Here is a 17,675-nt window from a genome sequence, read left to right on the forward strand (position 1 = left end):
ACCTGTCATAACCGAGCAGAATGACGGTTTACAAAACACATTTGGTGTTTCAGCAAAGAAAAAATAAAAAAAGTAAAGCAACATTCAGTCCGCGCAATGTTTTAAAGTCAAGGTCTTTGAAGTCAAGTACCAGAAGCTGCATCAATGGTACTTATGGTTACGAACACTTTAGTCGGCTATTTTAAATGTGATCTACAACTTTCGCATTGGCGCTTTCTTGGTGAAGACAATATTTAAAGAGTTAGGCAATGAGTTACGCTAACTTATTGACTCCGCAAAACGAAAAAAAAAAACACTGACTAGGCCACGTGATTCTCAACCCCACTGGGTTAGTTTCAGCCCACTAGCCCACTCCGTCATTTCTGGAACATTGCTTACATTTAGCTGGGACACCCTGCATATTTGCGATATGTATTGCCACGAATGAAAGAAACAAAAAACCAAAGAAAACACCTGGGAGGCTGCCAAAATAACAACCAAGTACTCAGTGCTTGAAAAAAAAAGAAGTGAAGAAATGAATGTTTTTGCGGTGAACGTGCAAAACTGAATGTCAATAACAGATACAGCGAAACGCACGAAAAGCGCATACCGTCTCTTTCGAGCACGGTTCGATGATATAGTTAGGTGAAGCTGCGAGAGGGGGGAATCGATACCCCGCACCTCCACCAAATTATTGTTACGTGAAGCTGAAGCCGAATACTATTTACAATTTATTTACAGGCAAGCTCATGGAGGCCAAAATGGCGACGCTATATCAAACCGGCACACACGTCGCCTTCGTCCTCCCCAATGCAGCCACACTGTGGCGGCTGTTCCGTAGCAATATCATATCACGATGATAGACGGCTGGCGAACTGAAATGTTGCCGAGCGCGCGATGTGCGCCACCGGCAATAAAGGTTCGTTTTCGTAGCACGCTTCTTGAAAAGAAAAGCGAGAATGTTTTGGAAGGCTCGTCGTAAGGAGCTCCGACCACTCTCGGGTATCATTAGGCACTTCTAGGGTGTGCCGTTGCAGCCCAAATATAGCGCAGCGTGCTGCACACACACAAAAAAAAGTTTTGAAGAAAACAACACAGTTTCATAGGCTGGCTTGGAAGGATAAAAGCACAAAAACAAAAAGGAAGCAACTATAAAAGAGCCAGACCCCTGCCTGCCATCACGCAGATGCCTTAAATTGCACTTCCCTGCTAGCGAGCCTAGATTGTGTTTGCTTCCTCGTGATGTACTTTGTTACGTGAAGAAAATAAAACACTGTTTCAATCAGGTTTCTACTTGTCTGGTCGATCTTTCTTCTTATTTTTGGATCTGGCGAAAGAAAAACAGGGACGGAGACGAAATTTGGCGAGGGGTACCGGTTGGGTTCTTTCTCAAGAGAGGCGGTCGCATGCTTCAGCCACTCTAAGGGCAGCAGCAGTGACGACCAGCCTCGAAGTGTGTAACTAGCGCCTGGGGCTATTTTGAGCTGAGTTGCTAGCGCAAAACTCGAGACAAAGTCGTTCACTTCCTTTTTCATCGGGAGCGATGAAACCGGAGGCGAAAAGCACGTTCGGGGAGGGAAAGCTCTTGTTTTATGTTTCCTTTTTTCTCAAGGCAAGACGACGAACCAAGTCAATATATCTCCAACATACACACAACACAGCTGCTCAAGATAGCGAGATGCCTATCTAGAGTGAGTGTGCACCTTTTGTGATGAAGCGGCAGTCGCTAGATTTTGATGGGCCACAGTTCCCGAAGCTGTCACATCTATAAATTAAATTCTGAAGTTTTACGTGCCAGAAGCACGATTACATTAGAGGAACTCTGTTGTGGGGGACTTCGCATTAAATTTGACCACATGGGTTTCTTTGACGTATGCCCAATGCAAGCTACACGGGCGTATTTGCATTCCGCCCCCATCCAAATACGACCGCAGCGGTCGGTGTTTGATCCTACGCTATCGGGCTCAGCATGAGTAACGCCAAAGCCACCAGACCAAGCCGCCAGGCCGCCAGACCAAGCCGCCAGGCCATCACGGCGGGTGTTACATTTACGCCGTGCTGTGAAGTGCAACGTATCTCGAATGAAAGGAACTGGGTTGGGGGCTCTACTTCAAAATTTCCTTTTCTTTTGCAGAACCAGTCGGGAAAATAGAGCGGGTCAAATCATGTCACATAGCGGCGCGATACCTGTCTGTTTCTTGAAACTAAAAGTTTAAGTTGCGAGACATGCATGAGTTCAAACCATTGCAGCTCTACCATTAGCATTGCCACCAGCAATACCTGCTTACTCTAACTAATCTGTTTATTGGGCTTCTTTTTAGCGTTATTTCAGCCTGATGTTGTTTCACCGGCTCCACAGCTTTCCGATTTCTTGTTTGGCCTCTCTGTTCCGGAGCTTTTCCGCTAACATCCTTTTTTCGCCAAGCGTGCATTGTTGTGTAGAGTTTGCAAGGCTCTTAAAGCTTACAGAATCTGCTGTCTCCGCGAAAACGCTTCCTGTCATTTTCTGAGCACACGAAAAAAAAAAGAAGAAGCGAACCACTTTGAAACAAAGAGAGACGTTCTGTTTGGCATACAACATTTAAGATATAACGTAAACAATTGTTTATTCTGCCCGCTGGCGAAACATTGAAAGTCATAGCGAAGTTTTCCGTTGTGCTGAATAGGTCTCAGAAACCGGGCGGGACGAGCAGCTCCGCTAACAGCTGTACAGCCTAGTGGAGATGTGTTCAAAGATGGTGCTTTCTCGATGGTGTTCAAAGACAGGATTAGATTGATTGATCTAGATGCCTATTGTCCCAGCCAACCAGACTATTCTGTGCACCGTGGCACGATTAACACACACAGCTGCTAAGCAGGAACACTAATGTTTGTGCGCACAACATTTGTGACAGCACCGGAAGCCACAACGGTGCCCTGGCGTCGGCAGAGGCGGTTGAGCGCTACGTGACCGTGCAACCACTTGGCCTGGTGGCTTTTTGCAGCCAAATGCGTTGGACGTTTCTGCAGACGTTCAAACCATCAACGTGTAGGCCACGCGTGCGCGTTGATGCCGTGAAAGTACGGCAACTATTGTGGCGGCGGAAATGCACCTCGAGCGACCGTTTGATCCTCATCGCAATAAAAATAGCCCGAAGTGTTTCGCATATTACATCGTGACTTGCTCTGCTGCATTGTTGCTATTTCAGTTTTTCTTTAAACACAGCACGATTTAATGCAGGCTCAAATAAGTGTTTTACCAATCCAATCCAATTTAACACAGCCTGCTGTATATACTATGTTCCATACATACCAGTCAACACGCTGTGGAGGCTAGAGAGTCTGCTTTCAGTGGCTTGGTTCGCACTTGAATATAGTTCTATGTTTCTTGGACCGCAATTGTGTGCAACTGTTCTTTTTTTTTTAATGTAGGCTCAGTATGGAATTAAGTAGGTTTTAATCCCTAGAAACAAACGCACTGTGACATACGGCTGCTAATGCGTTGTTTTAGATAGTTATTATTTTTTGTTCTTTCTTTTTCGCAACCCGTCACAAGGAGCCTCCTGTGCATACTCGCGCAAGCGAATGCTGTTGGCGCGCAGCGCAGCGTGGACTGAATGGGCGGAGTGATAACTTTATTTTAATTTACTTAGTTTTTTATTCAGACTGCAGGCCAACATACTGTCCCATGCGGGAGGGACAATGCATTTGACAAGGTAATGACAATGCTAGATTGATAATAATAAATAAATGAATGTTATATATATATATAGATATATATAAGCAGTGCATGAAAAGGATGCAGCCCATTGCCGCGTTAATAAAATGAAAATGCTTGCCTTAGCACAGTAACTGCAAAAAAAAAAATCGCGCATTTGAATTCATATGTGCATGAAAAACGCTGTGCCAAACAACTATCGGGCACGAAACTTAACAAAATACAGGAAATTTCACATAAAGAACGAGAAAAATAGCTAGAAATACTGCTTATGGTTGTGTTATTTTATGTTACAAATAGTTTTCCAACTCATTTGTGAAGTTCCCTCATTGGAGTGCATCAACAGGGAGCGAATTCCATTCGTTTATAGTACGCGGATAAAGACTATTCATGTCAGATTTACTTTTTTGACTGATGTTTTTGTGTAGCTTCCACAGCGTTGACTGCTATGTATGAAACGGAGTATAGTCATACGCAACCAAGAAATAGCGCACTTACATCTGTGTAAGCGCTTTGAATGCATTGCTCAAAGTCTGTGCAACGTGAGGTTTGCATTTTATACAAGCCAAATTTGCTGGTTCGATCTCGCGAAAATCGATGGCAGAGGTGCGACTGTGCCAACTGGCATATTTGTATCGCAGCGGGATGGAGGAAGCAAGTCCGCAGTCACGATTTAACGATGTAGTCAGTCAGCCTCCTCGCCATTTTTCATTACCAGTGCAGGAGTGCACAACAAGCTAATGTCTTGCATCTGTCTTCAGGCGGCGTGTGTGTGTATTTATTTATTTATTTACCCTCAGGGCCGAACCATTACAGAGGGCAGTGGGTAGAGAATAAACACAGTGCACAGTAACATAATAATAACAAAGTAATAATGAATATAATAAACATAATAGAGTGTTTTAGCAGAACGTTTTTGACGGTCCGGTCCGCTCTCGCGTACCCGCTCACAGTTAGCGGAGCGGCGACGAAGAATCAGTTTTAGCGGAGCGCCCGGCTGCGTCCGAAAGGCATGTGCTTGCCTGACGCGCCACCTTGCCGCAGAAGGTAAAACCGCTATGAACATAATATTCAAGTTGTAAGAATCGCCGCAATAAAATAATATATTTGGAATTGCTCAAGTGTATGAAGGCATTTCACGCAATACATTGCATTTTCATTTTTATATATATAATCCTTACATTAACAAAGCCGTTGTGCTGTGTTGTAGCCAAGACAAGGTTTTTTGCTCTTTCATTACACCTAAAACGTGGTCCGCATAAACAAACGCGCACACATGGCATGGTTCTGAAACGGGTTCATGGCCACAACCTCCCGAATAGAAGAAGATCTTCGTGTCTCCTAAAGTGTACTCTAGGTTTGCGCTTTACAAATCCCGATTCAAACGACCTCGTGGACGGGCCAGCAGCACTGGGGGCAGCCATTTTGCTTCGCTAGACCCGCTTGACGCGCTCGCCGCGCTCCGCTGAGAAAGCTTTCTAGCGGAGAGGGGGCTCCCGTCCGCTCGCCCGCTCACTGCTGAACGGGTCGCGCATGCGCACTTGCGCTTCCGCTAGCCCGCTGAGCGGAGCGGACCGTCAAAAACGCTCTGCTAAAACAGCCTAATGTCACGAAGCATGGTAAGGTATGGTAAATCCTAATTATACAATGTTAGCTAAGGCATATTTAAATCGGGTATTATCATTAATGGAAACAATGTCGGAAGAAAGGCGATTCCAGTCTTGTGGAGTTCGGGGTAAGAAAGAGTAAAGAAAGGTTTTAGTATGACATGGCTCGATACCAACCTCAAAGCGATGGTCAACACGGTTAGATATATAATGTGGCTGAAGAATGAGTTCGTCACGGAGGGTAGGGTAGGGTAGGGTAGGAAGGTAGTAAAGCCGATGGAAAAAGTTCAAGCGAAATTTTTTCGGCGGGATGCTAGAGATGGAAGAGATATATCAGATTTCATAGAAGTTATACTAGCAGTGCGGTTGTAACAGGAACCGATGAAACGAGTAGGGCGATTCTGCACCTTCTAGTGACGCAACCAAATTGTTAATGCTTGGATCCCAGACTGGAGTGGCGTATTCTAATTTAGATCGAATGAGTGTTTGATATAATAAGAGCTTTAAAGACGAAGGGGCGGCACAAAAGTTGCGGCGTAAGAACCCTAACATGCGGTTAGTGTTCTTATCTTCTCAGTATGTAGAGACCAACTTAGATTAGAAGTGATATAAGCCCCTAAATACTTATAGGAGGAAGCCGCGACTAAAGGAGAGTTGTTTAGGTAATATGGAACAGAACTACTGGATGCGCGAGAGATACGCATCACTTTACACTTGTTAGTATTTAATTCCATTAGCCAAGTATTGCACCAGTTAGATATAGAATTTAAATCTGACTGGAGAATGTTAGCATTGTTATCAGTAACAATCTCACGGAAAATAACGCAGTCGTCAGCGAAAAGACGAATATAAGAAGAAACTAAAGAGGGAAGGTCGTTAATGAAAATGAGAAGAAGAAGGGCGCCTAATACGGATCTTTGTGGGACTCTAGATTGAACAGGACATTGGTTATAGGAAAGTTCGTTGGCTACAACAAATTGGTAACGATTTGAAAGGAAATGTGTGATCCCGAAATAAAGACTACTATCAATATTAAGTTGACTAATCTTATGAAAAAGAAGTATGTGGGGGACCTTGTCCAATGCTTTAGAAAAATCTTAAGTAAATACAGTCAGCTAATGAAGAACGATCAAGAATGCGGTGCAGTTTATGAGTAAATGTTATGAGCTGCGTTGCACACGAAAATGATTTGTGTGTGTGCTTGTGTGTTTGCGTGCGTGCGTGCGTGTGCGCGCGCGTGCGCGCGTTGCCTTTCGGGCGTAACTGCGACTGTTAACACACTTAAGCTCAAAACTTTCACTCTGGCATCCCGAAAATGATTTAAAATAATTAAATTATGGGGTTCTACGTGCCAAAACCACTTTCTCATTATGAGGCACGCCGTGGTGGAGGACTCCGGCAATTTCGACCACATGGGGTTTCTTAAGGTGCACCTAAATCGAAGTACACGAGTGTTTTCGCATTTCGCCTATATCGAAATGCAGCCACCGTGGCCGGGATTCGATCCCGCGACCTCGTGCTCAGCAGCCCAACACCATAGCCAATGAGAAGCCACGGCGGGCGTGTCCCGTAAATGATGTCCTCTTCAGAACATGTTCCAAATCAAGACTTCCCGAATTACGTGCCGTAACTTGTCATTTGCAACATGCGTGGTAAACTAATTAATTTCAATGTACATTTGCGAGAGATGGCTAATTATTCACAAATCTACTTCCCTATTTTCGGCAAATAAATGTCCACGTTTTGGAGCAATCTAGTTCAGGAATTGCTAATTCTATTACATACCGCGGGTGAATTGTGAAAATTCAATTTACGATAAAAGAAAATTCCCCGGCGGTGTATAAAGAAAGTACATTTCTGATGACAGGTTTAGAACCCTAATCCGCGAGCACAGAATCCCAATGTCCTAAACATTAGGCCACGGTCGTTTTTTTTCTTCCTTTATCTATTAGGCCATTGTTGCGTGCAAAAATACGAAAAAATAACACCTTTACGAGTATCCCTCGACAAAGCCAGCACTTGAAACGTTTGGCGCGTTATCTGCGTCGCGTAGCTACAATTATAAATACTGAACGCGCGCATTTGCTATCGAACGATGAAAATAGAACTTACGGGACTCATTCCTGAGCGAAACCCGTTGCGCGTAGCTGTGGAGCGTTTCCATAAGGTCGGGTGCGTCGCATTTCGTTCTTCAGCAACTTTTTATGCTGAATAATAGCTATGCAGATCACATAGACCGTGGGAACAGATGTAAGCGAAACTTTTTATGCTGTTTGCGCTGACTGGCGATATTGGGCAGTGATGCCGACGGCACAGGACCGTCGTGAGGCGACGTTAAAAGCAAGTGGCATGCACAAGGCAACCTTTGTTTACATAGTGCACAGAACACTTAGTGAAACGTGTTTGCTCAAGATGCTGTTTGCAGCTTGCGACAAGGTTAGCACTGTCATTGCCTCACACGGCACATCGCGGAGTAGCTCAGGTGTGCCTCAAGCGTATTATTGTCTTTACGCTGCGGTGCTTTCATTTGGCTTTGTATCTGCATGCGCTTATTCAGTCATCCGCGTGGAGAAACTTGGACGGTGTTTATTTTTTCAGAAATTGTAGGAACATGGCGTAACGTAGCTTGCGTCCGAATTTTTAAAATTTCACCACGACTTTAGCCATAGGTTGTAGTAGCGTTTCCTTCATCATGAGATGGTCAAACTTGCGACGTTTTCTACGGCCCCATTTCCCTTTCGTGATGCTACCCGTGTATACAAGCTCCCGCGAGCAAACAATGGCAACGTTGTTATTCACCCGTTTCGTGACGGCGGTGGCTTGACTGACCATCTTGCCGTCTCGTCTCTATATTTACTTTTTAACGTTATACATATATTTTCTAGGGGCCACTGAGCCTTAGAACAAAGGTAAGTGCTGCAGCTTCTGTGATGCTTTTTCGAGGGACTCACGCGTATTTACAGCCATCCAGCGGGCATTGTGTTGGTAGGCAAGGATATCAGAACACAGCGTGACAATGACGAAGGAGCTCCGGAGGGAATGGTGGCGACGTCGAGAAAGCTGTCGTTGGACCGAGGCCGTAGACCCCGCTACCGCACCGTGCCATGAACATTATGCACGTTCTGAAGCACTCGCCCAAGGCGGCCTCAGCAACAGCGGGAAAGTCGACGGAATAAGAAAGGAAAGCTTCACCTTAGAATGGCCGAAACTCTCTTACGGAAATTATCGCAAATGTGCGAAGTTTGTATTAATCGATACGACTTAGCGTAGTGCCGTTTATTGCGCGTCACTTTATCGAATGGCTTGGTCGAAACGCTCACTATACTCGGCCTGCCGCGCCACTTTTTGCACCGCACACGCATTCTCTACAAATAGCAAGGCGTCGTGCCTATCACGTGACACCGCATGTGTATGCGTAGCGCCGCCACTTGCTGCCTTCGAGATGGTCACACCTTGACAATAAAAGGGTACATGCCCGTCTAGATGAACTTGCGGCCTCGAATCGGCAATAAATATACTTTGGAGCACTAGGAACACTTGTAGCATGCCCTTTCCCCTACATCTGCCTCCTATAGGCACCACATTCCCCGCCTATAGCCCATTTTCTGCTGCAGTGAGAGTTTTTATTCGTTCTAGAAAATTAACGTGTGTACTTTGGAACATGAAATTCTACGATTGCATTTCTCGTAACGTATGTTGATATATTAGATACGTTTTAGCGATGCAGGGCCCGCAAAAGTGCTCCCCTTGAGGCTTGGAAACACAGTGGCGCTGAACAGAGTTACTGAGGGGGACTCTGATGCTACGACACACCAGGTTTATTTGTTTATTTTATTACATACAGGCTTGTCTCACAGCGAGACAGAAAGGGTTGGTTGAATTTAAAGTTTAACAAAGCTTGCATACAATTCTCAAAAGTAGTAGGGTCAGTACAGAACGATTTCTCTGAGAGCTTGTACGTGCCGGCGCGAACTCTCACGCTCCACCGACAATTTCGAAGACGTTTCGAAGGACATACAAACAGTCTGACCTTGCCATGCTGATTCGTTAACACAGAATTATTGCACAATACCGATGACGCACCCCGTCCACGGTTACCTTTCGCGCAACGAAGCAAGATGCGTTTGGATAGCTCCTTTATAACAATGCCCCTGTTTAGAAAAAGACATCTAAAAGCATTGAATTACTACTAACACTTCGGCGTCTAGCGGTGCAGCGTGGAAATCATATTTAGCGCCCAGCATGCCCGAGGTGGGAGCCTTCGTGTTCAACGTTGCCATAAAGCGTGATTTCAGTAATTAGTGTTCTCACAATGATACTCCGTGACCACGCAATGTGGTTTATATTCCATCGCGATCGTGATATCATTGTTTTACTGTTTTTTTTTCACCTCCACGCTCGCGCATGGCCCGGAGTTTTCTTCCTACAGGGCCATATAAAAGATAATTCGATGTAACTTCGAGCGTAGTCGTTTTTCCGCAAGTTGAGTTCTGGCTTTGTCGGCAAACACCGACAGTGTACAGTTCAACCATGGTGTAAGAGTTTGACAAGTCTGTCAATATTGATAAATAAACGGAGTAAGCTTTTGTTTGATATAGGCGGGCTTTATCGTACTCATTGCAGGCGACATTCATGAAAAGAAAAAGGGAAGCTAGTTCACAGAATTCGTTATACGTGCCGAATTCATGTTATCTCTTTCCCGTGCATTCCTCGTGCACGCACAGCGCTCCGCGACGAGTTCCGCCAGCTGCCCAAGAGCGTCCACGCGGCGGCGGGCGACTCGGCGACGCTCGAGTGCGTGCCTCCCAGGGGCCATCCCGAGCCCACGGTCACCTGGTTCAAGGACGGCGTCCAGGTGCAGCCGGGCACGGGGCGCGTCCGCCTCCTGGCCCAGGGCGCGCTCCTGATCGCCGACGTGCGGCCCTCCGACCAGGGCCGCTACGTGTGCCGGGCGGCCAACATGCTCGGCACCAGGGACTCGCCGCCCGCGTTGCTCTCCGTGCACAGTGCGGTTACACGCGGCCTCAATCTTTAGAAATGAGCACACATGCATGCAAGTGCTAAATGCAGCACAGTAAACGTGCGCCATTCACCGCATAATCTCTCGCTTGTCTAATGAACACTGTCCTTTTTAGCGGTGCTTTCTCTTTCTCGTCAGTACAGGCTCTTTCGGGGCTCTCAGCCGTCCAGGCACTGGTTAGATAGTCGGCCGCAACGTTCATTAAAGCGTTTTAGCACATCGTCGCAACCTGTGCTCTCCCTAGCTTGCTGTTGCTTCAGCGCTCACCACAAAGGCACTTCGTGCCTGGCGTCAGCGCTGGCTTCTAGAGACTCATTTAGCAGATATGTCTTTGCTGAATTTACGAATACTCGTTAGGCGCTATTAGTACACACGACAGCACTTAGTGGTCAGCGCCGCACCACAATCAACGCGTGGCAGATACCGAGTCACGTCCATTAGGTGCATGCTACATTCATAACAAGAACTTCACTTTCAAAGAAGACAGCAACTGCGCTAAAATTAAACTGGCGTTTTTGATTATGGCGTTACACATTGTTCTAGCTTAAATGTAAATGGTTCTACGGAGACATTGTCGTACGCCTCCGGCGTGTGCACATATATCAGTGTGTCACCAAACGATTTTAAGTAGTCAGAAGGCTACGGGGATCTGAATAGAATTGTCTAAGACATGGTGGTGTTGTTCTATAAAACATTGCAACCGTGGTCCTGCTACAAGAGAGAGTGCAGGAAAGAAATACTAGTTAGCTAACTACAAAACTGAGTAGAATAATCAAGGCGTGGTAAATCTGCATGATTTGCTGTTTCAAGGACAGCATGCTCCCAAACACAGGTATGAACACAGGTATGAACACAAACAAACGAAATAGCTCTTGTTTGAATGTTTTTGTGTTCCCGCATGTGTATGAATACGTGCTACCTCTGCAATAATAATGGAGTACCAACTAGCCAACCATTGTATTCTCAGCTGTTAGTTTTTGTTTGTAGCATTTTCCTGATGCCAAAGTATAAAACTAGGAACGTGGTACACTGTGTCGCTGCATCCTGTCTAAATTTGTGCCGTAACAACGGTTCATACGCTCTGTAATACGAAATTCTCATAACTTATAACTCAAGCCTCTGCACAAGTTGACGAATGATTGCTCTTCGCCGCGTACGAGGAATTCTACCCCTCTATAAAACAATGCACAGCACAATTTCTAGCATCGTCAACTTCTGGGACGCCTTTATGCTTCTAGTCTCAACGCAAGAGACAGGAACACAATGGATTTAGCAAGCACGTTAAAAGCTTTCTTTTTACAGCTTAGCGTACAGCTTCACCGGCGCGTGCCATGTTCCCTCCGCAGCCAAGCCCTATTTCATCAGGGTCCCAGAAGACGTGACTGCACTCGCTGGAGAATCTGTCGAGTTTCTGTGCAAGGTCAACGGCGACCCGAAGCCAACAGTGACATGGCGGAGAAAGGATGGAAAGATGCCAATCGGCAGGTAGGCCATGGGACCAATGACAATAGCATTGAGCTTTGTACAATGATTTTCGTTGTCGTTTTCTTGCAACCGTTTTCTTAAGCATGATCTGGGCTTAATTCTGATCGCGTAAATAACCGATTTCGGATGACGTAACACGGGGATTGCTATCTCGCTTAAAGCGCCGGAATGTGCCACTCTGACACCTTTCGTAAATTTTTTTCAGGGCATACGTTCAAGAGGACAAGTCTCTTCACATTAAGAACGTTGCTCCTTCGGACGAGGGTTCATACGCATGTGAAATAGAAAACATCGTAGGCTCAACCTCAGCTTCTGCAACACTTGTTGTACATTGTGAGTTATGTCTTTATACGACCTCCTATATGTGCCCACTTAGTACAGTTGTTACCGTTATGGTTGTAACTGTAGTACGTGCCAGTAAATTGAAATTTCTCGCAAAATTTCCCCAATATCATAGAGACAGTATTTTATATGTGTAGTCTAAACCACTTCGCTAAAGTACTGAATCTGGTGCGAATGCATAGTTAATGAGGACATTTTTTACGGTAAATTAGAGTAAGAGCTTTTCATCTCCATAAAGGCGCAATATTAGGCAAGCCAGATGGCTTGTGGCCACCTGTCGATGGGAACCGTAATTAAAGAAAGGCATCTTTTCAAAATAAGGAGTTATGAGGTAGGATTGTATTAATATAAGCGGAAATACACATTCGCGAAAATCGAGAAGTTTCAGTGTGGTGGTCATATTATTGAGAGAGAGAGAGAGAGAGACAGACAGACATGTATTTATAATGATAGAAAAGAATATTGAGATAGAGAGAAACAAGAAGAGGCAGGAAGGTTAACCATATGGCTACACTGAGGTCAAAGAGGGGACGAGAGATTGAAAGAACAAAGGAGACAGCAAAGAACACTTCTAGGAGGTTTCCTTATATCTCTACACATGTATTGAAACAACAAATTCGGAGATTCGTTTTAATAACAACAGAGCTCAATGTTTCTGAAGATCCTGTCAAAGTGGTCCTATTTTTATATCAATAAAACGCAAATAATATCTGCGTTTTTTTGAGAGAACAGCGCTTCTCATTTCGTAAAACAGGTTGGAGCGATCGCCCACCAAGATAGGCCACTAGGTGCCGCGCGTCTCTCAAGCTACACATTTCTGGCCATATGTAAATTGTAAATATGACATATGAACAGCGAACAAAATGACCTCTACAATAAGCTTGTGTCAGGAAATCAGGATGATGATGATGAAACATATCAAAATACCCCCAAGAATTGGCTGGTTGTGCAATACTGCCCTGCCGCACCCCTTCTGCACACACGCATACTCACACCAGGAGGACTGACTTTTGTTCTTCCTTCTTGCAGCACGCCCAGCATTCCGCCTCACACCCATGAATCAGAAAGTGGGGATCAACGGTGTCGCCAAGTTTGACTGTCTTGCGACCGGGAACCCCCCACCCTCCGTGTTCTGGACTCGAGAAGGCAGCCAGGTGATTAAGCTAGAATCCTGCATGTCGCTTTTCTGTAGGGCATGTAAAGCTATTTCCAGCGTTCCATGTTACCCACATCCTTGTAAGCGCGAACTGTTTGCAATTATCCACGGCCATGACCCATTTAATAATGGAATATTTCGGCGCTTCGAAATAAAGATATGCGTGAGCAGGTGCAGAAAATATTAACAGGTTGCCAGCTTATGAGGTGGTGTTCACCATCTTCCTATCACTAGAGGAATAATTTGGTCTAATAGCCATGGATGCTCTCATGCTGGGCAGGTCCCGAGTGTTATTAGTGGCCATGCCAATATGACTAAGGTGCCCTTGTTAGGTGAGCACGTGTCGATATTCCTCATACAAAGAGCGAGAGTATCATTTGTAAGAGCCCACGCTAACACCTTAATGAACAAGTGGAAGCGAAAACGATACATATTCGCGTGTACAGGTTGCTTTGGAAATGTTGAGAAGTTCACAGCCACCTCCTTACTCTGACGAGGACGTGAGCATCAGTGGCGCGAAAGTTGCGATAATTACAAAAAATTCTAACATTTATAGTGGATTGACGGATTGGTAAGAGTTAACGACCCAGAGGTAGATCTGCGCCTTGAGGCCCAACGCAGCGGAAGAGCTCGGATTAACTATGGTAACCAAGGCTTTGCAGCCTGCTCCTAAATTTCAGTGGATGCGTACTTATATATTTCCACCTTATGCTAGTATCTTTGCGCCACATATAGCCCAGCCTTATGACCAGTGGCAGGATGCCACAAACAAGTAGTCGCCTCCGCATCTCATGTCTTGTGGTGTAGGTGCTGATGTTTCCGGGCAAGTCACATGGCCGCTTCTCGGTGAGTCAAGAGGGCACGCTGACCATCATTGGGGTGCGAAGGGAAGACCGGGGCTACTACGTCTGCTCGGTGATCTCTGCGGTGGGCTCCAGCATGGCTAAGGGTCGCCTGGAGGTCAACGTTCTCACGGACGTGCCGCCCCCCATCATACGCTTGGGTCCGGCCAACCAGACCCTACCAGTGCGCACCACCGCCCAGTTGCCGTGCGAAGTTGCTGGCACACCCAAGCCCACCGTGCAGTGGTTCTACAGCGCCGCTCCACTAAGCATCAAAGATCGACCGAGATTCAAGCTACTTGGGTCTGGCACGTTGCAAATTCGAGGTGAGTTCCCGGCGTTTTAAAACAAGACTGCAGTTTCCGCCCTGCTAAAGATACAAGTACAATAACAACGCAAAACTATGTCTATTGCCGCGTGTTTTCGGTTTATGACATCGCTGGAATCCGAGACGTTACCGGGTCCAAAAGCATGTGTTATAAAATAAACAAGTTATATTGCATGACCTGAAATGACCTTTCTTACATCAGGACCCTCCTGTGACCCGTAATTTCTTTTTCTCTATCCCCATGTATGACAGACCTCCAATTGTCTGACAGTGGCCTGTACACTTGTAAGGCTTCAAGTGAAAACGGTGAGACGTCTTGGACTGCGTCACTCGCGGTGGAGTCACCACATAATCCAAACGTGAACTTTCATCGCTCTCCTGAGCCATCCACGTTACCTGGTCCTCCATCACAGCCGCTCGCAGTAAACACAACAGAAACTTCGATAAGCCTTACTTGGAGAGGCAGCGAAAACATGGGCGCGTCGTCGCTGAAGGGATACACAAGTAAGTGTTGCTATGCTTGATACCTGCACGTGTGGGACATTGTAATCTGGTGTTAACACACGAATGCTTTCGAATTGCTCCGCACGACAAGGCTGAAATTTAAAAAAAAAATAGATTACAAGAGTAGTCAGTAAGTTGTTCTTGATTATGTACTATGCCAAAATTATTGCATTGTGAACAACTTATCCCGATTGCCAGAGAGCAAAAAATCTTTCAAAAGATTTCTGAAAATTCCGTAAGATGCATGTACGTAACTCACTTTATAATTCGAAGAATTAAAAAAGAAAGACAAGCAATGCTTTGTTTATTTCCAGTTGAGTACCATAGCAGTGATCTGCAGAGTGGCTGGATTCTGGCAGCTCATCGAGTGCTTACTGAAACCTACACTATCCAGGATTTGCAACCCGACTCTCGATATATATTCATCGTCCGCGCTGAGAATTCGCACGGTGTTGGACTTCCAAGTCCTATCTCTGAAATTATACGAACTCCAGGTGGGTGCACTTGATGTATAAATACAAGCACTTTTCTTCTGCGTGCCTTCATTCTTCCTTGATCACTGTTGAACAATGCGCAAGAACCGAGCCTTGAACAATTTCCTTGTCGAAATGGCAGCATTGAGGTCCATTCACACGCGAGCACCATATTATCATCGCTTAGAGTTGCTCAGATGCCATTGTCTGGCACTAGCGTGAAAATGTAGAGTGTAACAGCACTTTATACATTGCCTTATTATTCTTATTCCGAAAGACCAATGCAAATTATATGTTGTATCAGAGCCACTGTACTACATGCCTAGTTGATGCTTATAGCTGCATTCGTTCGCGATTAAGTGGATTTAAAGAGCAATTGGGAATGTACTGTAGGCTGTGATGTGCATTTGTGATATAATTGTTTGTTCACCTTCACTAAATTATCGCGTTGTTTGCTACTTGCCTGGTTCTCGTGCAGCGAGATATAAGCTGAACAGCAGTACATTTATGAGAAGTCTCTGAGAGCTTTAAGATTCTGTAACCGATTTCGGCGCACCGACTCGCCTACTCAGATGCTATACGAAATCGGCCTTCACACACTAAGCAGTCGTGCGATGCTGTACCGACTCAAATTTTTGTATCTCATCCTGCATAATAAGGTACATGTGGATTCTAACACCTATATTTCCTATAACACATCAAGAGAAACCCGTCACAAGCATCACCTAACACTCCAAGAATATTCTTGCACTAACAATACATTCAGCTTCTCGTTCTTCCCGCGAGCAGTTCGCGATTGGAATGCTTTAGCCCAGACATTGGTCGATCAGCCTACTGTTGACAAATTTGTTGAAATAGTTGGCGCAACAGTATTGTCAATCACTATCTAAATGACATGTTATCATTGTCTTTATCATTGTATTGTCAAATATTTTTGGAAATGTGTGATGTGAAATGATGTATGATGCTATCAATTGTATAACCATATGCTTATCCTTCTTTTGTCTCTTGCAAAATATCATATGACATTGAAACAAGGTCTTTGTGCGTTATGTTTTTGCCATATTATTGCTCTTAACATAGGTCCATGAAACTCTACTCTTGCCAAGTGCCCTTTTGTATTCTTATGTATATGCCTGTACTACTATGTCTACAGACCCTTCTAACCCACTCCTGTAAAAATCCCTGATGGGATTGACAGTATCACAAAATAAAATAAATAAAAAATAAAGATAATTCCAGAATTATTTACCACATAGTATTACTATATAAAGGATTCAGGGAAAACACGGGGAAGGCAGAAGGTAGAAATTCAAGACGATGCGCGAAACGAGAACAAGATGGCAGCAGGAGCCTACGTTTCGACAAGTCCACTTGTCGAAACGTTGGCTCTTGCTTTTACCTTGTTCTCGTTTTGCTCATCGTCCTATATAAAAGATTCAAACGATTACATTGCCCAATTATTTGGCGCCGCTATTCTTTGACCAGTCCACTATATTCCAGTGCTTTCTGAGGGGGATTCTGACATCAATACGGGAATTCAGACGAATTTTTAAAATTAATTACCAATTATACTGTATTTGGCATGACATGCTATCGTAAGTTTACCATTTTAACCTTTTTACTGAACCTGATGAAGACAAAGCTCTCTGTAACTACTGTCGATGAGTCTTCCGTTTATCTAGTAACTTTGTAGATGGCAAATCACGGATTTGGAACTTTTTCTTGGCTGATCTTAGTTGTCACTATTGCACGAAAACGGCGGTACACTATAAGTGTACCCTCCCTCGACGCGCGAACTTTATGCCTTTTTTAGAAAGCTGCTGTGTAAATTGAAAGAATGATGGGAATGAAATGGACATCTTTATTTACCTACTTCTTCACTTTTCACAGCAAAGCTGTATATGGCTAGTTGCAGGGGTGGAATGTTTGCAGATCAAATACCTTGGGCCGATCCCTAAGGTAGTGCAATAGCGGGGATGACCCGCGGTGGAGGTGAAGCAGGCTTCAATCACTCCGGCAACTTGCAAAAATAAGCTTAATATCTTGGGTACAAATACAACCCATATCAGATATTAAGATGATAAGAAGAGATACTACACAATGACCCGCATCAACCATGTCTACGTTCGCACCGCCCTCTCTTTCGGCGTTCCAAGCGCTCGCGTATCTCGGGTCCTTTCCTTCCGCTCTCCCGTGGTGGCGGTTCCATCGAAACGTCACGTGCGTCTAGTTTCCTCCG

General features: G+C 45.0%; 2 protein-coding genes and 1 pseudogene across 33 annotated transcripts in view; 1 reads left to right on the top strand and 2 right to left on the bottom strand.

Moving 5' to 3' along the window:
• LOC135909148 (uncharacterized) overlaps positions 1 to 17,675 on the bottom strand; it is a 758,332-nt gene that overhangs the window by 620,401 nt on the left and 120,256 nt on the right. The window lies entirely within an intron of this gene.
• Positions 1 to 17,675, top strand: part of LOC135909146 (roundabout homolog 2-like) — a 103,512-nt gene that overhangs the window by 59,499 nt on the left and 26,338 nt on the right. For all 3 annotated transcript variants that reach the window (XM_065440979.2, XM_070536935.1, XM_070536934.1), the window contains exons 3-9: positions 10,008 to 10,289; positions 11,650 to 11,788; positions 11,994 to 12,121; positions 13,160 to 13,284; positions 14,094 to 14,454; positions 14,709 to 14,960; positions 15,275 to 15,454. In XM_065440979.2, the coding sequence (XP_065297051.1) occupies positions 10,008 to 10,289; positions 11,650 to 11,788; positions 11,994 to 12,121; positions 13,160 to 13,284; positions 14,094 to 14,454; positions 14,709 to 14,960; positions 15,275 to 15,454 (1,467 nt within the window). The remainder of the gene's footprint in view (positions 1 to 10,007; positions 10,290 to 11,649; positions 11,789 to 11,993; positions 12,122 to 13,159; positions 13,285 to 14,093; positions 14,455 to 14,708; positions 14,961 to 15,274; positions 15,455 to 17,675) is intronic.
• On the bottom strand, positions 17,374 to 17,554 carry LOC135909190 (U2 spliceosomal RNA; annotated as a pseudogene).

This window comes from Dermacentor albipictus, chromosome 4, assembly GCF_038994185.2.
Source record: "Dermacentor albipictus isolate Rhodes 1998 colony chromosome 4, USDA_Dalb.pri_finalv2, whole genome shotgun sequence".
Lineage (NCBI taxonomy): Eukaryota > Metazoa > Arthropoda > Arachnida > Ixodida > Ixodidae > Dermacentor > Dermacentor albipictus.